The sequence below is a fragment of the Amia ocellicauda genome, chromosome 16 (assembly GCF_036373705.1).
Source record: "Amia ocellicauda isolate fAmiCal2 chromosome 16, fAmiCal2.hap1, whole genome shotgun sequence".
NCBI lineage: Eukaryota > Metazoa > Chordata > Actinopteri > Amiiformes > Amiidae > Amia > Amia ocellicauda.
In genome coordinates, this window is record NC_089865.1 from 11,729,853 (window position 1) to 11,753,007 (window position 23,155).

General features: G+C 40.3%; 2 protein-coding genes across 4 annotated transcripts; both read left to right on the forward strand.

Moving 5' to 3' along the window:
- The first annotated feature begins 1,013 nt into the window (after positions 1 to 1,013).
- dhrs9 (dehydrogenase/reductase (SDR family) member 9) lies at positions 1,014 to 7,018 on the forward strand. 2 transcript variants are annotated; one of them, XM_066687909.1, is made up of 5 exons: positions 1,014 to 1,102; positions 1,956 to 2,270; positions 3,752 to 4,010; positions 4,621 to 4,784; positions 6,382 to 7,018. In XM_066687909.1, the coding sequence occupies exons 2-5, from the start codon at positions 1,958 to 1,960 to the stop codon at positions 6,603 to 6,605; spliced, it is 960 nt and encodes a 319-aa protein (XP_066544006.1). In that variant the 5' UTR covers positions 1,014 to 1,102; positions 1,956 to 1,957; the 3' UTR covers positions 6,606 to 7,018. The 2 variants fall into 2 exon arrangements, with proteins under 2 accessions (XP_066544006.1, XP_066544007.1); XM_066687910.1 differs by having other exon boundaries at positions 1,022 to 1,098.
- A 5,741-nt stretch (positions 7,019 to 12,759) lies between these two features.
- rdh1 (retinol dehydrogenase 1) lies at positions 12,760 to 23,148 on the forward strand. 2 transcript variants are annotated; one of them, XM_066688592.1, is made up of 6 exons: positions 12,760 to 13,047; positions 19,949 to 19,987; positions 20,324 to 20,654; positions 21,198 to 21,456; positions 21,692 to 21,855; positions 22,263 to 23,144. In XM_066688592.1, the coding sequence occupies exons 1-6, from the start codon at positions 13,045 to 13,047 to the stop codon at positions 22,508 to 22,510; spliced, it is 1,044 nt and encodes a 347-aa protein (XP_066544689.1). In that variant the 5' UTR covers positions 12,760 to 13,044; the 3' UTR covers positions 22,511 to 23,144. The 2 variants fall into 2 exon arrangements, with proteins under 2 accessions (XP_066544689.1, XP_066544688.1); XM_066688591.1 differs by lacking the exon at positions 12,760 to 13,047 and adding an exon at positions 19,472 to 19,704 and having other exon boundaries at positions 22,263 to 23,148.
- Positions 23,149 to 23,155: the final 7 nt, after the last annotated feature.

Below are 23,155 nucleotides of genomic sequence, written 5' to 3' on the forward strand. Positions count from 1 at the left end.
GTGCAGTCACTGCCTATGTGGTTGATTAGTTTAATAATAACTTTCAGAAAAAATTAAACCAAATGACCCCTGCACTAACATAAACACTGATTATTTGTAGTTGCAGTCTACTGATAAATACACTATTTCGTTGATCATGTAAAGTCTCAATATTCCATAAGATGTAATAACTCCTGTAAAAAATGTAAAAAAAAAACGTGTAGATTGTTCAGTATGATTGGTAACATATTGTTTTTTTATATTTATATATTTTTGTAATCAAGATTCAAAAACTTCCAAAAAATGAGGCAAAGTTTACGGTCAGTTTGTTTGTTAGTTAAAGGGGTTAAAAATGTTTCAGGATGCACCAGCATGTGAGGATTTCTGTCAAACTACATGAATGTAGTAAATCATAATGCCTAATCAGTTCCTCACAATTATTAACCAAAAGAAAATCAATGTTTTCAACAGCAACAAGCAGTGAAAGAAAAAGTAAGTCAGGGCAATGCCCTCTGGGTGGAAGGCCATTGTTCAGACAGGAGTTTGTACTTTGTTGGTTATTTAACAACTATTCAACTCTACTTGCAAACTGTACAGTAATCATCAGTCCATCATTTCAAAAAAGTTGATACATTATGCCCACTGCATTTTGTATTGTGTTATATCATGTTTTATACATTGAATCAAAATGTGTACCAGCTGCAGGAACAGAAGAGGACACATGATGTACGACAGCAGATTTCTCAATGTAGCACCAGATATTAACAAACAACTTGTATTAATAGGGCATTAACAAATATTAAAATGTTTATTGTTTAAAAAAAAAAAAAAACAGCATGTGACGTATGTCAATGATTCTTTTGTAATAACAATAGTATAGGTCTAGTCTATAGTAAAGGAACACACACCAGAGATGAACTTTATTGTACCCATGACACTTTCATAATAATTAAAGTGTGTATCCATGTGTTGAATCATGATCTTTAAAACACCAGCAGGTGGCGCACGGCTTCCCTGATTATGAATAGGCGCCTCACACCGGAAGGCTTGTGTGTGAGGAGCACATAAAGTGAGGGAGTTTGAGCTTCACTCACACTGAGGGCTGCCGCTCACCAATAAGTAGGTGTGTGTTCTGTTGCTTTTGAACAATATAGTAGCATGACATGTCGTTTTGATAGATTATGCACAAGTGTCGATTTTACTCTCAATGCTGTGGTTGTGATTGCGATTCTTGAATTGCACGCCCCGAACTATACACGCATACACGAATGATGTATAATACACACATCTGCCTTGTGAAAGCATATGTTGATGGTTTACTCCAACTCTTAATATGAGTTGCTGCCAAGTGCAACTATTTTGGTACAGTTTAGTACTATTCTTATTATTTTTAACATCCGTGAATCTCAGTAGCTGGAGAAAAGTTAGGAGAAAAGCCGATTTTGTTTCTCCACAACTTGTTGCAAACTGAAATCGTTAGGTATAATGTATACCTTAATAACTTGGGATGTATAACGTGATGTTGTGACGACGTGCAGAAGTGTTCGTTGTTGTTTTTTTTTTGCTTGAGACTTGAGAGTTTCGTCTTCCTGCTTTTTGGAGCTGGCAATGATTAACTACTGCTTTAATGGGTCCATTTAGCTGGACAGTGCGCAGATGATTGTGAAATGTGTATCTGTTGATCTGTGCCCAAGTTCACAAGAAATTCATCTTGTCGTTTACTATAGAACTACGTAACACTGCCATGTGCTTTATATGAAATGTTACACCGACTGTTCGAGAATGCAATCTTAAGATTCTATTTGCCGTGTCTGTGGTTAAAATCAGAAAACGATTTATTGTATGTGCATGTTCGGTCTTTAGGAAGTGGTTTTTAATGCATTCAAACCATGCAAGTTAACTCCCCAAATATCTGTTACCTTCATACTAAACTGTGCTGTGGAAATAACTGATTATTGATAACTTTTCTCCCTCAGACATGTTTCTATATGTCCTTGCTGTGGTGGCACTCTTGTGGTTGTATCGCTGGTACAGGGAAACTAAGAGAGTCCCCAATAAATCTGACAAGTATGTATACATAACTGGATGCGACTCTGGGTTTGGAAACTTGCTGGCAAAACATCTGGACAAATTGGGCTTTTGTGTGATTGCTTCCTGCTTCACTGAGAAGGGGGAAGTGGAACTGAAGAAAGTCTCTTCTGAAAGGCTCTCAACTGTCCATCTTGATGTAACCAAATCTGACAGCATTAAGAGAGCTGCCGAGTTCATAAAGACCAAGGTTGGACAAAAAGGTGAGTTTTTCTCTTCATTTTGTCATCACTGGCTAACACATATTATGGATTATTCTTTAAACATTAAATGTTAGGATGCCTGACTGGAAGGAACAGGCTTAGGTAATAGTTTCTCAATGCTGTGTTATATCCTTTTGAAAGACTCAAAAGTCTAACCAAATTAATGGACACTGAAGAAAATGAAACATGGCAGGCTTGTGTTCAATGGATGTTGCAATTAATTTGAAATCCATGAGACCACATAAGCAGAGAGAGATTGCTGGCACTGCATACAAGTCATCTGGAGCTGATTGACCTGCACAGCAAACATCATTGTGCGATATTGCTATATATGGAGGTAGATAAAAAAAGAGTGTAATAAGAAACATCTTCCTGAAATTCACTGTGAAGATCTTTAATGGAATCACAGCACATAAGTAAGAGCAAGAGAAAATGCAATATACTATATTAGTCCTAACTGAATATAAGAGAGACATTAACACAAAAATATGGTGCATGTTGTAGTTCAAGTAAAAATGTAGAAATGTGTACAGATGTAATAAGGAACAGTAGTAGAGGGCAGCCAGATGGAGGAATTCAATAAGAATGAGATTGCATTTATTCTGAACAGGGTGGGGAGAGGTTTGACAGGTGCGTCTTGAACAGGTGTGGCTCGAGCAGGTGCTGGATGGTGGGAAGAATGAAAAATCGAATGCAATGAATGCAATTAATGCAGTTGCAGAACACAAGGGTCATACCAACTAATAATGAGTTACCACCCTGAACTTGGAACTGCATTTCAAAGGATTGTGTCTTCTGCTTGGCTGCCAGCAGTATCTTAAATCAACATGAAGCAGAGAAACAATCACATTAGGTGGGGTGCCCTGTTGCTGAAATTTGTGTCTTAATCCCTTGAAACAGTATGTCTTAACTCCATGCTTGTAGACGTGGGACGCAGTCAGCACTCCTACCAAAAATGTATTTGCTGTGCAGCTTGGGTGCCCTGATGTGAAAATCCTAAAATATGATTCACAAACCAGAATTTCTACCAGCCCTTCACACTAGTCAAAACATGCAGTTTGCCAGCCCAAAAAAAGAAATGTCTCAAAGCAGCATTAATTACATACCAGCCAACAGCACATGACATCTGACATTCTCTAATTATTTGTTTCATAATTTGTTGTAATGTTTTATTGTGCATGACTGGAACCATGTGTTGGGAGAGCTCTAGGATTTTTACAGCTGTTATATGGTTCCGGTATCCGCTTTACACAACCTTTTACCCCAAACCTTTTAGCCATTTATGACACTATGATAGTCTTTAGATTTCTTAAGACAATGACTATTACACACCTTTACATTATTTTGTATGATTAAGCACAGTATATGTTATAGATAGATCTAAATATATATAAAAAAACCAAACAAAAAAAACATTCAATTTCGAAAGCTTGTTTCAGTGAATTTGTTTTGCTTTTGTTCATCAATGCTGTGTCTTGCAGGTCTGTGGAGTGTAGTAAATAATGCAGGTGTGTCCGTCCCATCTGGTCCCTGTGACTGGCTCACTATTGACGATTACAGACAGATGCTGGATGTGAATCTGATGGGCGTTATCGAGGTGACGATGAGTGTGCTCCCTCTCATCAAGAAGGCGAGAGGAAGGGTGGTTAATGTGGCAAGTGTGTTTGGGAGAATAAGTCCATTTGGTGGACCGTATTCCATTTCTAAATATGGGGTGGAAGCCTTCAATGATAGCCTTAGGTAAGAGTTTTTCTATTGGTATTAATATACAAATTAGAAGTAATAGCATTTATATAATTTATATTAATGTGTGGAGGGTTTATCTTGTACAGTACGTTCTGTAAATAATATTCAAGAATATGAATCTCTCTTTTCTGAAGTCTTAACGCAAGCAAACAAACTCAAGACCTAACGTTACTCAGTTACTTCATATCAACAATTATACATTATAAATGGTGTGCATTGACGAACAGTATTATGTGAAAAACTAATTACTTAAATCAAATTGATAGTTGTAGCATACATAACCTTTCACAATTTGAAGTTATTCACTTTATAAACTTGGACTTTAGGAAAAAAGTGTCAAGTGAACAGGGAAGAGATCAGTTTTCAGTTCACACCCCTCACTTCCTTCAGGTGTGTTAGTCTCTACTGGTTTGTTTTTAAACTCAATATTCGTAATGTGACTTTGGGTCCTTGAAAAGCACCATGTAAGTTCCATGCATTATTATTAAGATATAAAAGCTGGAATCTGTACTTCATACTATACAGTACTCCACTTAGCATGAAGTAGCCTATACTAAGTATTAGGTGTTTGACATGTCTTCTTTTTCTCTCTTCTTTTGTTAAGGAGAACCATGCTCCCTTTTGGAGTGAAGGTACTGTGCATTGAACCTGGGTTTTTTAAAACCAGTGTGACTGACATTGATCTATTAAAAAACTGTGTTGATAAACTTTGGGAAAAAATACCTCAGGAAACCAAAGATGAGTATGGAATTGATTATCGCCATAAAGGTAACTATTTATTCCTGAAGCAGGCTAATTAAATCCTGTCATTATTGTCTACATTGCCATACATACTAGTCTTAGTGGTGTAATGAATGGTATTCTATTTCAGGTAACATTTATCCCACTGTGGAATAAGGTGTTCTTGTTTTTGGATAAGCATCTGTTTAACACCAACTGGTATCATTTTAATATTGTGTAGGTTTTTTCTCCCCTCTCTCCTTGCATTCAATCCTTGACAAACTTAAGCAGTTTTGTAGCCTTGGTTAATGTCATGAACATTAACAATGAATAGCTTTGAATACTCGGCCTTTGAAACAAACTTGAACTTCAGTGAAAGTAAAGTTGATTTTGTAGAAGTGAAGCACAGCAACAAAGCAGTAAACTAATCACAGGTGTGTAATTAGGAATGTATAATACTGGGGCCTCAAATTACTTCTGTAATTTCCTTGTACACTTCCAAATCCATTACCCCACTGCCTTGCATGGACAGCTTGCTAATGACATTGTCCTACTGAAACTCTTTGCTATTTAGATGATGAAAAGCACTTACCACCTTCTCTGTGCAGGGTGATAAGTGCTCACGGCCATGGTATGCTTTACAATTGTAAATTAATTGTTAATAGTGTAAAGTGCTCAAAATCAGGGGTCCCTGTGAGTGTAGGATTATTCTTCCCCACATGTTGCGACAGCTGAAGGTATAATGTAGGCTATACCTTAATACCTTGTTCAGTTTAGTGCACTTTATTGATAATGGACTCATCAGACCTCAGACCTGCTGTTGCCACAAAGGAGAGTACAGAGCAGGGTGTGAAGACATTATAATACTGATGGCCAAAGCGGGATATTTATGTTCAGATTAAACTGTACATCTAAGACTTTTGTCAGTATTATAAAGACCTGTAGTGTAGTATACATGTCGTTGTTCACAAAAGTACTTTCAAGATGAGTTTTAACTATAGCTTTAAACACATTTAAGTTATGTTACTCTCTTATTATTCTCATGTGTTCAAAGCAGGTAAATCTCTAGTCTTTGTTTGTTTAACAATAACTACAACACCTGCTGCAAGTAGAGCTGCTTTTAATTTTCTATTCTATTCGTTCAAATGTTCAAATAATATGTACTTTGTATCAATATTTGTAGATATGTGCTTTTTAAACCATTTAAATATTTAAACCGTTTTATGGGCTACATTTTCTCTGTCCCATCTGCTTTTGAATTCTTAATATTCTTCACATGTTTGCACTGGTAAATCCACATTGGCAATGCATGATGTCATAGTGAACCGAGAGACCTTTTTAGTACTTTTTAAAATATAATTGCACCATGCACCTCATTGTGCCAGAAATACAGTTCATAAAAAGAGCCACGAAACCAAAAAAATATAGAAAATATTCACTGTTCAAAAAAGAATAATAAACGAAAAAGTGGTCAAAACTATGGAAAGAAAAATGATTGTCATGTCACAAACAGGTGTAGCACAACTTGTAGAACCAGTTTCTCAAACGGCTCACTATGCTCTCAGCCTGTATAGATACTGGAAAAATGACCAAAATATCAATGCTTTACATTTCAACTCGAACTCATTTCTCTTTTCTTTCTCAGTGTCCGTATTAATGAAGGAGAAGTTCTCCCACCTGCCCGACTCAGACCTGATGAAAGTGGTGAGCTGCATGGAGCACGCTATCGCAGCTGTGCATCCACGAACCCGCTATTCGCCAGGATGGGATGCCAAGTTTTTCTGGCTTCCTCTGTCTTACATGCCAACAGTGATTTCTGATTATCTGCTAACTAAAGATAATGTTAAACCAGCAAAAGCAGTTCAGTAATGCAGAGATTGTAGAGTGGTGCATAGACTGCAGTTGCCCGTAGTATATACAGCTTCAGCACTCTTCCAAATCGGTGTTTCACATCAGTCAAGTTGTGCCCATTTCCACTGGCCATGTTTAGGGTGTACGGTTCTAGCTCGGACAGACCAAGGTGCACCTAAGGGTGGACAGTGGAAATGGGTTATGAGAGTCTTTCTGCAAGTCACAGTTAAAATGTCTGAGCGTTCCTTTGCATTTGAAATGTATATTTTTATGTGACATATTTGCAATGAGTGGGAATATATTTGTAATTTCTACCTAACTCTTATATATCTTGGAGCTATAATCTTGAATGTTATGAGGTAATCATTGTAATGTGTTATGAGTTTGTCTAACCCCACCCCTGAATAAAAGTATTTAGAATTAAATTGCAATTTGAGTACCGTTTCTTTAAACAATATCAAAGACATGCCTGTGTCTTATTTAAATATTCAAATCTATAAGGTTTTATTAATGGTCAGTATTTTACATGTATTGACAAACAGTAGTGAAGTCTTATAAGGAGGGTCTAGTCACTGAACCACTGACAACAATCTTGACTATGTTACCCAAAAGCATTCCCTGGACTTCATATGCACGTGCAGAACCGATTCAAGAAGTTCTTATCACTCAACCCAACTTTGACAACTCAATCATCAAGCATATAACACCGGCAAACAAAGCAAAACTGACATATATCCAAAGTTATTAACAGATTCTATGAGTTGGAGGCACAGTATACATGTTAAGCCCGTTTCAGCAGTAGTTAAATTGTAAGCAACTTTTTTAATTTCTGTGTGTCCGGTGCAGTAAGTTCAGTAGATGAAAATACTCCTACAATAATGTTTGTTCTAGTGAGAAATTAAGCAAAGTGGTGGTGCACACAATGAATAGCCCATGCAAAATGAATAAGCTACCATAGCGTTGGATTTATCAGGAGTTTTCGTTACTGATCAACAAAGAAAACATCCATAATGTCAAAGTGAAAAATATAGCTGAAGAACTGCATTTCTTTCCCTGTGTGTCTGTGTGAACAAGGTCACTGTCTCACTGTGCTATAGTTCAACACTGATACCTAGAAGAACGGGGTCTGATAAGAACCACTTTTCACCAGCAATTTGGGCTTGATACATCGTACAAACCCCCTTTATGTTGAACATTGCATATGCCTTAATTCTCCCAGGTTTGACTATATATGGGTCTTCCTGAGCAGTTGTCAGGCAGAAACCAAACTTGCACTCAATCACGGGACAGACGTGGGCAGCTTAATGCAGACTGTCACGAGTTGCAAGAACGACAGCTGGGTACAGGAGGGAGTATGCAGAATGGACGCACGCACTTCAGATTTGGGAGGCAGAAACAAAACATTGGATGCACTCATACTACAATATACACAATAGCTCACACCATATATCACTACATGAGACATGCTGAACACAAGCCTGTCGAGACTTGGCTAGAGATCTGTTGTTAGTTCTGTGCCTGAGAGATTGTGCCTCTCCACACTACACAAGGATCAATCCAATTGTGCAGCATTATATTATTCACCATTCTAGAACGATATGCTAAGACGCAACATCGTTTCCCCTCTTCCCTTGAGACAATCGCATTTCACTCACTGAGGCCCAGTTTAGAGCTGTGCCCTACTCCAGGTTGCACACCCGGTTAGACAGGGATCACACTTATGCCCACTGCCGATTTGCTGCCATGTGTCTCCCTCATGACGGGAGGGTAGGGCTGTAGTAGTTGTGAGGCACCTAGTGCCTAGTGGTGTGTTGTGTCCCCTGTCCCACGATACCTCTGCGGAGGTCTACATTGCCAATGTCCCTGGATGAATTCATCATGGGAATCTACATATTCCCCCACACAGACTGCTATCATAACCCAACCCCCGGGAGGGCATGGTACAGGTAGTACAGAACACTCTGCACGAAAGAAGGGCGGAGGACATGAACATTGACATTAACTTTAAGAGGGCCAGAATAATGGTGAACGCTGCTACGATCACTGCGAGTGCATGGGTGGTAGTGCGGACAGAGAGGGTGTAGCAGTTGCTTTCCCATTTATACTGATAATCAATATAGGCATGTGTTTCTGTTTAGGACAAGCATTTGTTTAATTTCATGTTTTTAATTTCTTTACTGATGTTTTCATTTCTTGAGACAACTAGCTTTGCTCGACCGCATGAAAACCCACTTGATTTCTTATTAGGATTTCGGAAACCGATTTAGGATTTGACTGTTGCATTAACATAGAAACGTAGCACTCCGCTTTCATGTTTCCTTATTCTGCAACTGTAATGTTATTGAATGCTGTAATCAATTAAGTGTTTGGAGGGATTGCCCTATGGCCTCTGTTGGGAGAGTCTGTTGGACAGATTCTCCAATAACACTCTCCTGGGTGTGTTCACCTGAGGCCTCTTGATTATGGTTAATATGACATGTGAATATTTGTATGAGAACTCCTCCCTTCTTTCTCTCTGCTGATGCTTCATTGCGTTTCCCTTCCACTGATGATCATTTATGTTTCTCCCCAAACCTTTCCAATGCTTTAGGTTTAAACCCACAGGAGCAGTACACAATGGCTGTGTATTGCTTTGAAACTCCTAGCAACATGTTGTCATTTCCAAACAGCCTTTATGACTACAACAACTGACTGTTGCACTAAACTGTCTTTCATGGCTTGTTCATGTTCCACTCTCCGAGGGCGACACACCCTTTTCCGTCCACAGGATGCCAAGGAGGCTAAACAGGTGTCTACTACACAAATGGTGCTTCTGGACTTCATTGCCCGCATACAGGTTCGGCCCACTGATTTGCCCTGCAAAACACAAACAGTGTGTCTCCCGGTGAATGACACCCTGCTCAATGGAGACCCAGGTGCATCCTAAACGGTCTAGTGACCGTACCTCAGTGGCATGGGCCATTAGCGACGAACATTGCACTTGTGACCCTGGCACATAGAGTGTTTGCTGACACATTACAGACTCAGATTCCCTACTCGAAACCAGGATGGAAATATAGCATGGACAATATGAGGTGCAGCTGGGGTCTGCACAGGTCAAAGACCTCCAATTAGTTGGAGCATTGTTTTCATGTTCTTCTGCTCTTTGTCTCTTCTAGAGTTTCTGCTTTCTGTCAATGTTGTTATTTCCAATGTCTTATTTTCTCTGCACCAAGAATCCGGACAGTTATACCAGACTGTCACAAATACAGATATGACCACACCCTATTATAACCCTTAAACACACATTTTCCACTATTATATGATGGCCTTTAATCACCACCAATCAAGCACCTGCTAACACTTTGCTGACCATATCAGGTAACTGCGTACACATAGCCTTACTGATATACACCCTAGGGCTACAGGGACTACAGACAGACGATACATAGAATGGGGGAGACTTTTCGGTTTTCCACTAATTTCTTTCGCAGTACCGACAGGAGGGACTGAGGAACTGCATTTCTTTCCCTGTGTGTCTGTGTGAACAAGGTCGCTGTCTCACTGTCTCACTGTGCTACAGTACTGTGCTATAGTTCAACCCTGATACCTAGAAGGACAGAGTCTGATAAGAACCCGTTTTCACCCGCAATTTGGGCTTGATACATCGTACAAACCCCTCCCCTTATATTAAACACTATGTATGACTTAATTCTCCCAGGTTTGTCTATATGGGTCTTCCTGAGCAGTTGTCAGGCAGAAGCCGAACTTGCACTCATCACGGGACAGACATGTGGACCTGTTATCTTTCTCTCCTGTCTGGTCAGCATAAAAGTGCCTGTACTTTGTAACTTCTCTAAGACTGTTCTTGAGATCGCCTCTTGAACCTCTTCCTTGCAGCTGCTTGTAATAAAAACCTTTTGATTGGAGGTACATCTCTCTCTGGATTTCTGTGACTCTTCAAAGCCTAACCTGCAAATTGTTCTAAATTAATTACAAATACAAAATGGAAAATAACTGCACACATAAGTAATAACCGCTTAAGTCAATATTTGTTAGAGGCACCTTTGGTAGCGATTACAGCCATGAGTCCATGTACTATGCACATCTGGACACAGCAATGCTTGCTCATTCTTCTTTGCAAAATTGCTCAAGCTCCATCAAGTTGGATGGGGACCGTTGTTGAACAGCAATTTTCAACTCTTTCCGCATATTCTCAATTGGATTGAGGTCTGGGCTTTGACTGGGCCTCTCCCGAACATTGACCTTTTTGTTTTTAAGCCACTCCAGTGTGGCTTTGGCAGTATGTTTGGGGTCATTGTCCTGCTTGAAGTTTAATCTTCTCCCAAGTCCCCGGTCTCTTGCAGACTTCAGCATGTTTTATTCCAGGATTTCCCTGTACTTTGGTGCATTAATGTTGTCCTCTATCTGTACAAGGTTTCCAGGCCCTGATGCAGAGAAGCGCCATAGCATGATGCTGCCACCACCATGCTTCACAGTAGGGATGGTGTTCTCAGGATGATGTGTGGTGTTAGGCTTGTGCCAAACATAGTGCTTAGCGTTGAGGCCAAAAAGCTCTATTTTGGTTTCATCAGACCATAGAATCTTACTCCACTTGGTCTTAGAGTTTCCCACATGCCATCTGGCAAACTGTAGCCAAGGTGAGTTTTTTTCTCTCCCATAAAGGCCACTTTTGTGAATCACCCAGGCAATTGTTGCAGTGTGCACAGTTCATTCCCAGCTCAGCCATGGAAGACTGTAACTCCTTTAGAGTTGCCATATGCCTCTTGGTGGCCTCCCTGACTAGTGCCCTTCTTGCCCGGATATTTGAGGACGGCCTAATCTAGGCAGATTCACAGTTGTGCCATATTCTTTCCATTTCTTAATAATGGACTTTAATGTGCTCCAGGGGATATTCAATGTCTTGGAAATGTTCTTATATCCTACCTCTGATTAGTGCTTTTGAAGAACCTTATTCTGGATTTGCATTTAATGTTCCTTCATCTTCATGATGTAGTTTTGTTAGGAATTGTACTAACCAACTGTGGGATCTGCCAAAGACAGGTGTATTTAACCTGAAATCATGTGACACACCTTAATTGCACAGAGGTGGACTCCATTCAACTAATTACGTGACTTCTAAAGATAATTGGATTCACCACAGCTCAACAGGTGTGTTATAGCAAAGGGGGTGATTACTTATGCATTCAATTATTTTCTGATTTGTATTTGTAATTCATTTATAACAATTTGCAGATTATATTTTGACCTTTGACATTATGCACATTTTCCGTGTTGATCAGTGGCAAAAACTCCTGATTAAATCCATCCTGATTTCATGTTCTAACACGATGAAATGTGGAAAAGTCCAAGGGGGGTGAATACTTTTGAAAGCCACTGTGTCATATTGGATAATATTTGTCAATTCCAAGCCTAAACCAGACACAATGTCACCAGAGTATTAAGAACATAAGAACATAAGAAAGTTTACAAACGAGAAGAGGCCATTTGACCCATCGTGCTCGTTTGGTGTCCATTAATAACTAAGTGATCCAAGGATCCTATCCAGTCTATTTTTAAATGTTCCCACACTTTCAGCTTCAACCACATTGCTGGGGAGTTTGTTCAGATTGTGACGCCTCTCTGTATGAAGAAATGTCTCCTGTTTTCCGTTTTGAATGCCTTGAAGATCAATTTCCATTTGTGTCCCCGGGTCCGTGTGTCCCTGCTGATCTGGAAAAGCTCCTCTGGGTTGATGTGGTCGATGCCCTTCATGATTTTGAAGACTTGGATCAAGTCCCCACGTAGTCTCCTCTGTTCCAGGGTGAAAAGGTTCAGGTCCCTCAGTCTCTCCGAGTAGGACTTTCCCTTCAGACCTGGAATAAGTCTGAATAATTCTGAATATTCTGTAATAATATAGCTGTAGTGTATTTAGTTTATAATGTAGTGTAACACAACAATGTCACAACTGAAGTTGTCTCCTCAATAGCAGCATACCAAATTGTGCTTGCTTTGTCCAACTCATGGAATTCAGTATGTTCTTTTTTCCTAGATTAAGAGTGACCCGTGTTATCTTGCTCTGCTGTTAGGGACTGATAATGGAAACGACAAACAGCACATTCCACGTCAACCTTGCATAAAGGGCCCCGACGCCGTCCCTCAGAAGGAAAAAACACCAGAAACGACAGGATGTGCAGGTTTTAAGTGTACAAGGAAGTGGAGTCAAATATCACCGAGTTCCGGGCTGCACTGTGTGGCCAATTCCTAATTCCACTATTGATTTATTTTTAACGTGAGGGGCAGGACTCTGAGGGAGATAAATCTTGAGGTATTTGCAAAGGGAAATCGACCTCATTCAAGATAACAAGGGCCGGACAGTGTCCCAGTGCAAATGTGCAGTGCAGTTTGACACTGGAATAGGCCAACTAGTATAAGTAACCCAAGCTCCTGTTGAAAGGTATAAAAGAAGACAAAGACCATGGTAGGATTCATTGAATTTTCATTAATGAGATCTTGAAAATGAATGTGTTCCTGTGTTACCATTAATATACCACTGTATGTATCTTCAGTATGATTCTTCATGCATAATAATGGTTACGTATGTTCTATCATATAAACGTATAAGTTCATGCATTTTTCCAGGTTTTTAAATATATGAGAAATGTGTGTCTGTGTTGCGCTTATTCTTCTGTTTTTGGTTCGTGTTAAATGCTATTGGAAAGGTCTCATAAAGCTCACGCACCCCATCTACTGGTGCATTTTGGAAATAGTGCAATAAATCCAAGTTTCCCAGGTGCTGCACAGGTGCACATTAGCCTGCATATGCTTTTTAGCAGGAGTAGGTTTGCTTATTTTGTAAAAGTCACATATGAGAAAAATAAAATAATACATTAATGAGCAAGAATAAACTTCTCAGTAATTTAAATTAAATATATCCCTACCAGGAATGAACAACTAAACGTCTGGTACAAATTACAAAAGAAAAGATTAGTCCTACTTTCTATAGCCTAAATGTAAACTCATTTGCCTATTTTTCTGCATTGTCATCCATCCACACATAAATATCTGGTTTATACATGGATAACAAGTAATTATTCTACAACACCTAAATAATAATATCCTTTCGCACCAGTAGATGGCTCTAATGCACCACATGTCAAACTGGACAAACTGACTAATAATAATAATACATCATCATTATTAGTAGTAGTATACACGTTTCATCCGGATATCCTTAAAATAGATAGTTTGTTTAATTTGTTTTCTCCGTAACCAGTACAGTTCAATTCCACTGACATTAAACTGCAACAAAACTAAAGATACTGATATCAAATGCTTTTGTTTTCAAATCTAATTACATAAAATTACACATAGAGTACCTCAATAAAGAACGGCTTCCTAATGCTTACAGTGCAGTCCATGTGTGTGTACGCAAGCCGATCAGAGCGAACGAGAGCGGCCACCAGGGGGCAGTGGCCACAACCCGTTTTGCTCCCTTGTGACATTTTTGGGTCGTGTATGTACATTTGTTCAGCTGTACAAGGAAAACTCTCATTAGTTCTCATTAGTACTTTAGTGTAATGTAGTGCAGTATTGTACTGTACTAGTGCAGTGTTGTACAGTGTGTAATATACTATTGTGCAGTGTAGTACTGTAAAATACTGCTTCTGACACACACTTCTGCGTACATACTGAATGTTGTATGTCTGGACACACTGGACACACATCATGGACACAGCATTGCTTTTCTCTAGCAGGGTGTTATATATATGTTTATATAAACACCGATCAGCCATAACATTATGACCACCTGCCTAATATTGCGTAGGTCCCCTTATTGCCACCAAAACAGCCCTGACCCATCGAGGCATGGACTCCACTAGACCTCTGAAGGTGTGCTGAGGTATCTGGCACCAAGACGTTAGCAGCAGATCCTTTAAGTCCTGTAAGTTGCGAGGTGGGGCCTCCATGGATCGGACTTGTTTGGCCAGCACATCCCACAGATACTCGATTGGATTGAGATCTGGGGAATTTGGAGGCAAAGTCAACACCTTGAACTCGTGATTCATCAGACCAGGCCACCTTCTTCCATTGCTCCGTGGTCCAGTTCTGATGCTCACGTGCCCATTGTAGGTGCTTTTGGCAGTGGACAGGGGTCAGCATGGGCACCCTGACTGGTCTGCGGCTACGCAGCCCCATACGCAACAAACTGCGATGCACTGTGTGTTCTGACACCTTTCTATCAGAACCAGCATTAACTTTTTCTGCAATTTGAGCTACAGTAGCTCGTCTGTTGGATCGGACCACACGGGCCAGCCTTCGCTCCCCACGTGCATCAATGAGCCTTGGCCGCCCATGACCCTTTCACCGGTTCACCGCTTTTCCTCCCTTGGACCACTTTTGATAGGTACTGACCACTGCAGACCGGGAACACCCCACAAGAGCTGCAGTTTTGGAGATGCTCTGACCCAGTTTTCTAGCCATCACAATTTGGCCCTTGTCAAAGTCACTCAGATCCTAATGCTTCCCCATTTTTCCTGCTTCTAACACATCAACTTTGAGGACAAAATATTCACTTGCTGCCTAATATATTGCCTATATTGGATTCAGGTCTGGGGAACGTGAGGGCCAGTCAATGGCATCAATGCCTTCATCATCCAGGAACCGCCTTCGCATTCTGGCCACATGAGGCTGGGCATTGTCCTGCACCCGGAGGAACCCAGGGCCCACTGCACCAGCTTAAGGTCTGACGATGGGTCTGAGGATTTCATCCCGGTACCTAACAGCAGTCAGGGTACCGTTTGCTAGCACGTGGAGGTCTGTGTGACCCTCCAAGGATATGCCTCCCCAGACCATCACTGACCCACCGCGAAACCGGTCATGCTGAATGATGTTGCAGGCAGCATAACGTTCACCACGGCATCTCCTGACTCTTTCACGTCTGTCACGTGTGCTCAGTGTGAACCTGCTCTCATCTGTGAAGAGAATGGGGCGCCAATGGCGGACCTGCCAATTCTGTTTTTCTCTGGCGAATGCCAATTGAGCTGCACGATGCTGGGCTGTGAGCACAGGTCCCACTAGAGGACGTCGGGCCCTCATGCCACCCTCATGGAGTTTGTTTCTGACAGTTTGGTCAGAAACATGCACACCAGTAGCCCGCTGGAGGTCATTTTGTAGGCACTGCTCTGGCAGTGCTCCCCCTGTTCCTCCTCGCACAAAGGAGCAGATACCGGTCCTGCTGCTGGGTTGATGCCCTTCTACGGCGCTGTCCTGCTCTCCTCGTGTAATGGCCCATCTCTTGGTATCTCTGCCATGCTCTTGAGACTGTACTGGGAGACACAGCAAACCTTCTTGCGATGGCACGTATGGATGTGCCATCCTGGAGGAGCTGGACTACCTGTGCAACCTGAATGGGCTGCAGGTATCGCCTCATGCTACCAGTAGTGACAAGGACACTAGCAAAATGCAAAACTAGAGAAGAATCAGTCAGGAAGGATAAGGAGAGAGCAATTTTCTGTGGCCACCACCTGAAAAACCATTCCCTTTTTGGGGTTTGTCTTGCTGTTGCCTCTTCAGTGCACCTGTTGTCACTTTCATTTGCACCAAAACAGGTGACATTGATTCACAATTGCCTAGGCTTCCTAACTGGACAGACTGATATCCCTGAAGTTTAATTGACTTGGTGTTATACTGTGATGATTACGTGTTCCCTTAATTTTTTTGAGCAGTGTATACATATATATATATATACACTCACCTAAAGGATTATTAGGAACACCATACTAATACTGTGTTTGACCCCCTTTCGCCTTCAGAACTGCCTTAATTCTACGTGGCATTGATTCAACAAGGTGCTGAAAGCATTCTTTAGAAATGTTGGCCCAAATTGATAGGATAGCATCTTGCAGTTGATGGAGATTTGTGGGATGCACATCCAGGGCACGAAGCTCCCGTTCCACCACATCCCAAAGATGCTCTATTGGGTTGAGATCTGGTGACTGTGGGGGCCAGTTTAGTACAGTGAACTCATTGTCATGTTCAAGAAACCAATTTGAAATGATTCGACATTTGTGACATGGTGCATTATCCTGCTGGAAGTAGCCATCAGAGGATGGGTACATGGTGGTCATAAAGGGATGGACATGGTCAGAAACAATGCTCAGGTAGGCCGTGGCATTTAAACGATGCCCAATTGGCACTAAGGGGCCTAAAGTGTGCCAAGAAAACATCCCCCACACCATTACACCACCACCACCAGCCTGCACAGTGGTAACAAGGCATGATGGATCCATGTTCTCATTCTGTTTACGCCAAATTCTGACTCTACCATCTGAATGTCTCAACAGAAATCGAGACTCATCAGACCAGGCAACATTTTTCCAGTCTTCAACTGTCCAATCTGTAGTGGAAATGAGTGGTACCCGGTGGGGTCTTCTGCTGTTGTAGCCCATCCGCCTCAAGGTTGTACGTGTTGTGGCTTCACAAATGCTTTGCTGCATACCTCGGTTGTAACGAGTGGTTATTTCATTCAAAGTTGCTCTTCTATCAGCTTGAATCAGTCGGCCCATTCTCCTCTGACCTCTAGCATCAACAAGGCATTTTCGCCCACAGGACTGCCGCATACTGGATGTTTTTCCCTTTTCACACCATTCTCTGTAAACCCTAGAAATGGTTGTGCGTGAAAATCCCAGTAACTGAGCAGATTGTGAAATACTCAGACCGGCCCGTCTGGCACCAACAACCATGCCACGCTCAAAATTGCTTAAATCACCTTTCTTTCCCATTCAGACATTCAGTTTGGAGTTCAGGAGATTGTCTTGACCAGGACCACACCCCTAAATGCATTGAAGCAACTGCCATGTGATTGGTTGGTTAGATAATTGCATTAATGAGAAATTGAACAGGTGTTCCTAATAATCCTTTAGGTGAGTGTATATATACAGTGAGGGAAAAAAGTATTTGATCCCCTGCTGATTTTGTACGTTTGCCCACTGACAAAGAAATGATCAGTCTATAATTTTAATGGTAGGTGTATTTTAACAGTGAGAAACAGAATAACAACACATAAATCCAGAAAAACGCATTTCAAAAAAGTTATAAATTGATTTGCATGTTAATGAGGGAAATAAGTATTTGATCCCCTATCAATCAGCAAGATTTCTGGCTCCCAGGTGTCTTTTATACAGGTAACGAGCTGAGATTAGGAGCACTCTCTTAAAGGGAGTGCTCCTAATCTCAGCTCATTACCTGTATAAAAGACACCTGTCCACAGAAGCAATCAATCAATCAGATTCCAAACTCTCCACCATGGCCAAGACCAAAGAGCTGTCCAAGGATGTCAGGGACAAGATTGTAGACCTACACAAGGCTGGAATGGGCTACAAGACCATCGCCAAGCAGCTTGGTGAGAAGGTGACAACAGTTGGTGCGATTATTGACAAATGGAAGAAACACAAAATAACTGTCAGTCTCCCTCGATCTGGGGCTCCATGCAAGATCTCACCTCGTGGAGTTTCAATGATCATGAGAACGGTGAGGAATCAGCCCAGAACTACACGGGAGGATCTTGTTAATGATCTCAAGGCAGCTGGGACCATAGTCACCAAGAAAACAATTGGTAACACACTACGCCGTGAAGGACTGAAATCCTGCAGCGCCCGCAAGGTCCCCCTGCTCAAGAAAGCACATGTACAGGCCCGTCTGAAGTTTGCCAACATCTGAATGATTCAGAGGAGAAGTGGGTGAAAGTGTTGTGGTCAGATGAGACCAAAATCGAGCTCATTGGCATTAACTCAACTCACCGTGTTTGGAGGAGCATGAATGACCCCAAGAACACCATCCCCACCGTCAATCATGGAGGTGGAAACATTATGCTTTGGGGGTGTTTTTCTGCTAAGGGGACAGGACAACTGCACCACATCTTGGGTGAGAACCTCCTTCCCTCAGGCAGGGCACTGAAAATGGGTCGTGGATGGGTATTTCAGCATGACAATGACCCAAACCACACAGCCAAGGCAACAAAGGAGTGACTCAAGAAGAAGCACATTAAGGTCCTAGAGTGGCCTAGCCAGTCTCCAGACCTTAATCCCATAGAAAATCTGTGGAGGGAGTTGAAGCTTCAAGTTGCCAAACGTCAGCCTCGAAACCTTAATGACTTGGAGAGGATCTGCAAAGAGGGGTGGGACAAAATCCCTCCTGAGATGTGTGCAAACCTGGTGGCCAACTACAAGAAACGTCTGACCTCTGTGATTGCCAACAAGGGTTTTGCCACCAAGTACTAAGTCGAAGGGGTCAAATACTTACTTCCCTCATTAACATGCAAATCAATTTATAACTTTTTTGAAATGCGTTTTTCTGGATTTTTGTGTTGTTATTCTGTCTCTCACTGTTAAAATACACCTACCATTAAAATTATAGACTGATCATTTCTTTGTCAGTGGGCAAATGTACAAAATCAGCAGGGGATCAAATACTTTTTTCCCTCACTGTATATGTATATATATATATATATATATATATATATATATATATATATATATATATATATGCAACTAATATAGTATAATTATTTTTGCATGCCTAAGTAAATGCTGTATTTTCTTTACTTTTTCTTCTCTGAAAAATAGTATTAATTAAACCATCACCCTTTTCCAAGACAATGCTCCTACACAGACACAAACAAATGTGAAATGCAAATATAATCAAACACTGTCATCTGATTTGTAAAAATCAAGGAACATTACTATTGTATATTCAGGAAGTGTTGGAGAGCTATCACAACGGCAGTAAACGATTTGCAGACTGTAATGTGTTTTGACCTACAGTATCATAGGGATTATATTCTTAGTCCAAGGATGTAACTAGACTGTGAGCAAGATAATAATGGATTATTACTGATACGATAAAGCTGCAAGACACATCTGAACACACAGAATAAATATAAAGTGTACTTATATTTCCTCCTGGAAGCAGCTGCGAAACTCAGAACTTTTTTATACTTTATAATGGCATAAAAATATCTATGGGGTCTATGGGGTATTCAACATCCTCAGTTGAAATTGCTGAGCACACACTTTTAAAACATCCATAATTGAGCTGTCCAACAGCTATGGGAAAGGATATCCCATTCGTGGATAATGTAAGTTTCTATAGAATTTTCTTAAAAACAGTCGAAATTGTACTGTTCCATTGATCAAAAAAATGTTTTTTCTTGTTGTTGTTTTTTTTTGTGTGTCTTCAAATAATTTAAAAAATTGAAAATAACTGATTAGGAATTGTATATGTAAAAAGAGATTTAGATTTAGAATTATTTTTTAACTAAAATGTGTCAATTCCTGTCTAATCCTGTGTGTGTGTATGTAATTATTTGTTTATTTCGGCAGGTATCTGAAGTGGAGAATGGAACATATAGTTTCACTGAGGTGAGTCACTGTGACAGGTTTATGAGAATGTATTTTATATTGTATTTTTAAAACACTGATATGTTTTAGGAAAGCATTGTATTTTTTAGAAATTATGTTTTGAACAAATTTGTTATTTATTTTATAATTGTTTTAAAATGTATTTTGCTATTATAAGAGCACTGCTATAGTCAAATCACAAGTCTTCTTAAAAAATCCTCATCAAAAACTGAAAAATTTACCAAATGAATCTATGCATGAAGATGTTTTTCTTTATATACTATAAACACAGTATACATATGTGTGTGTGTGTGTGTGTGTGTGTGTGTGTGTGACTAATTGTGATTTTTATTTCAGCTCTTCATGTCAAACCCAGTGACCACATGCATTTTGGCCAGTGTTTTGGCCTTAATTGCTCTCTGGTACATAAAGGATTCCCTGAAGATCGATCACATTGACCAGAAGTATGTCTTAGTAACAGGCTGTGACACCGGCTTTGGGAATCTCTTGTGTAAGCAGCTTCACCACAGAGGGTTCTGCGTCATAGCTGCATGTCTGTCAGAGAAAGGGGCTGACGATTTGAAGGCTGCCACCTCCCCCAGACTGAAGACAGTCCTGCTCAACGTTACTGACAGCACCAGCATTGAGAACGCGTTTCAGTTTGTGCAGGCTGAGACTGGGGAACGAGGTGAGAAAAACAGCAGGGGCTGGAGGGGGTGCAAGTCAGTGTCAGGCACTGGGGAAGATAAAGACTAAATTATCACATTGAACACAGCTATTACTTTTCGTCACGCAGATGTATAACACTTCACACGTCCACGCTGTGTATTTCTAAATAGAAAATAGACCATTGTCATCATGGAACATTGTCCTTTAATTTCCCGTAAGTTACAAAAAACTGCTTTACTAGCTAATCATTCATGGGATCAGAAATTGTAGCCTCCCATACTGCTGTAATTTCAACAGCACTGATTTACATACAGAAATGCAAAATGCATAAATACGTTTCAAACCAATAATAAAGCTCAGAATCTAGTTGCACAGTATGTGTATGTGTGTGTGTGTGTGTCTGTATAGAGTATACTGTGTTTAATGTGTATAAGTCTTTGAATAAGGGAAAGATTTGCTATACCATTTGACCCCTCTATGACCTCAGTAGTGACCCTAGCCTTGGTTAGAGAAGGTTTTTACTGCAACATTTAATATTTACTTTCACTCCTGCTTTTATCAGGTCTCTGGGGTTTGGTAAACAATGCTGGGAGAGCCACGCCCATTGGCCCCACAGATTGGATGCAAATGGAAGATTATAAAAAGGTCCTTGATGTGAATCTGATGGGCTTGATTGAGGTGACCCTGAAGTTCCTTCCACTTCTGAAGAAAGCCAGAGGCCGGGTGGTGAACGTGGCCAGTATCATGGGCAGGCTGTCTATGATAGGGGGAGGATACTGCTTATCCAAGTGGGGTGTGGAGTCCTTCTCCGACAGCTTGAGGTATTTTCAAATAAATACATCAGGGACAAATATTCTGTTAATGACAGATATCCAAATACAGCATCTTAGAATAAACCACCCAATCCCTTTGAGGGTCATCTGCATTCCAATGGTTAAACGTGTATTTGTGCATGTTTGTGAGGGCATGCATGCATCAGTCTGTTTATCTGGCAAATTAAGAGCTATCTGTTATGCCCGTGAAAGAAAACAATGTGATTCTGCTTTACCTGCCCAGGAGGGACATGCACCATTTCGGTGTCAAAGTGAGTATAATAGAGCCCGGCTTCTTCAAGACCGCAGTGACCAGTCTGGAGACTATTGAGGCAGACCTGAAGAGACTCTGGAATTGCCTGACACCTGAGGTCAGGGACTCCTATGGAGCACAATATTTTGAGGAATGTAAGTATAGAGGATGTAGCCCTGACTACAAGGCTAAAGCTAGATAGCATTAAAATTGATTGCATATCTTACATGGGATAAGTAATTTGGTGCTTGATAAGCATGTCTGCGTGCAGAGTCCTGAAATCAGTCAGAAATGTAATCTGTACTGTCTAAACTCAAAAACATTTCTGAATTATTCACCTGTAGAATGTATCATGTAGAATTTGCTGGGCTATATGATTTCTTTTTAACATCCTTACTACAATGTAAATTGCTATTAGTTTGTTTAAATGTGTTTGCTATCAATCTGCAAAAGCCTCTCAAATCTTCAGAGATATAAAGCAGTAATGGTCAAAAACTATATTGTTTTATATTAATGTGTTCAGAACACCACTGACATTTTTTTTCTTACCCTTGGGTTCCAGATCTGAAAGCTCAGCGTTTCTCAATGAATATCTTATGCAGTTCTGACATCTCGAAAGTGACTAACTGTATGGAGCACACCTTGACCACACGCCACCCCAGGACACGCTATGGAGTCGGGTGGGACGCCAAGTTCTTTTGGCTTCCTTTGTCCTATGCACCTACATGCATCTCAGACTTCATTTTGAGTACACTATTGCCAGTTCCTTCAGGCAACAAAATTGTCCAAACAAATCAGGTAGCTATTTAAGAAACACAAGCAAAATTAATTTAAAAAACTTATTCACTAGTTTTAAATTCTGTTTGAGTCTAACATGTCAACCTCTTGACTTCATCTGGATCTTGATCTTGGGAATGCTGTCTAAATTAACCAATATAGCATCAAATTAAAATAAAGCTCCCAATCTCAAGTTCACAAAGTGCCATATTTTGCTGAGGTGTTTTCCCTGTGAAGAAGAAAATAAAGTTGTGGGGATGGGATATGAGACTCTCCTAATTACAGAGGATTATCTGAGTTTTCCAATGACAGGAGAGAGAAGGCACTCTGAATGAAGCAAAACAGCAGCAGATAAAGATGAATGTGAATTAGGATTAAGAAAGTAAAAGTAATCGATTAAAAATAAATCTACTCAGAACAGGAACAATAATCTGTTAGAGAACTAAAACAAACATTTTCAGACTGTGATTAATAGTAAATTAGACTCTTTAGGGTGAAGCCTAAATTAGATTTATACAGCATCACTTTTGTTTATATGGTATATAATTCTACATATATGTTAAATGTGGTCAATATTATTGTATTTTTAATCATGTAAAGAATTTTTCAATGTTTGTAACACATTATTTAATTAAAAAAAACATTTTAATATCGCTTAAGTGTCTTTTGGTTTGATTT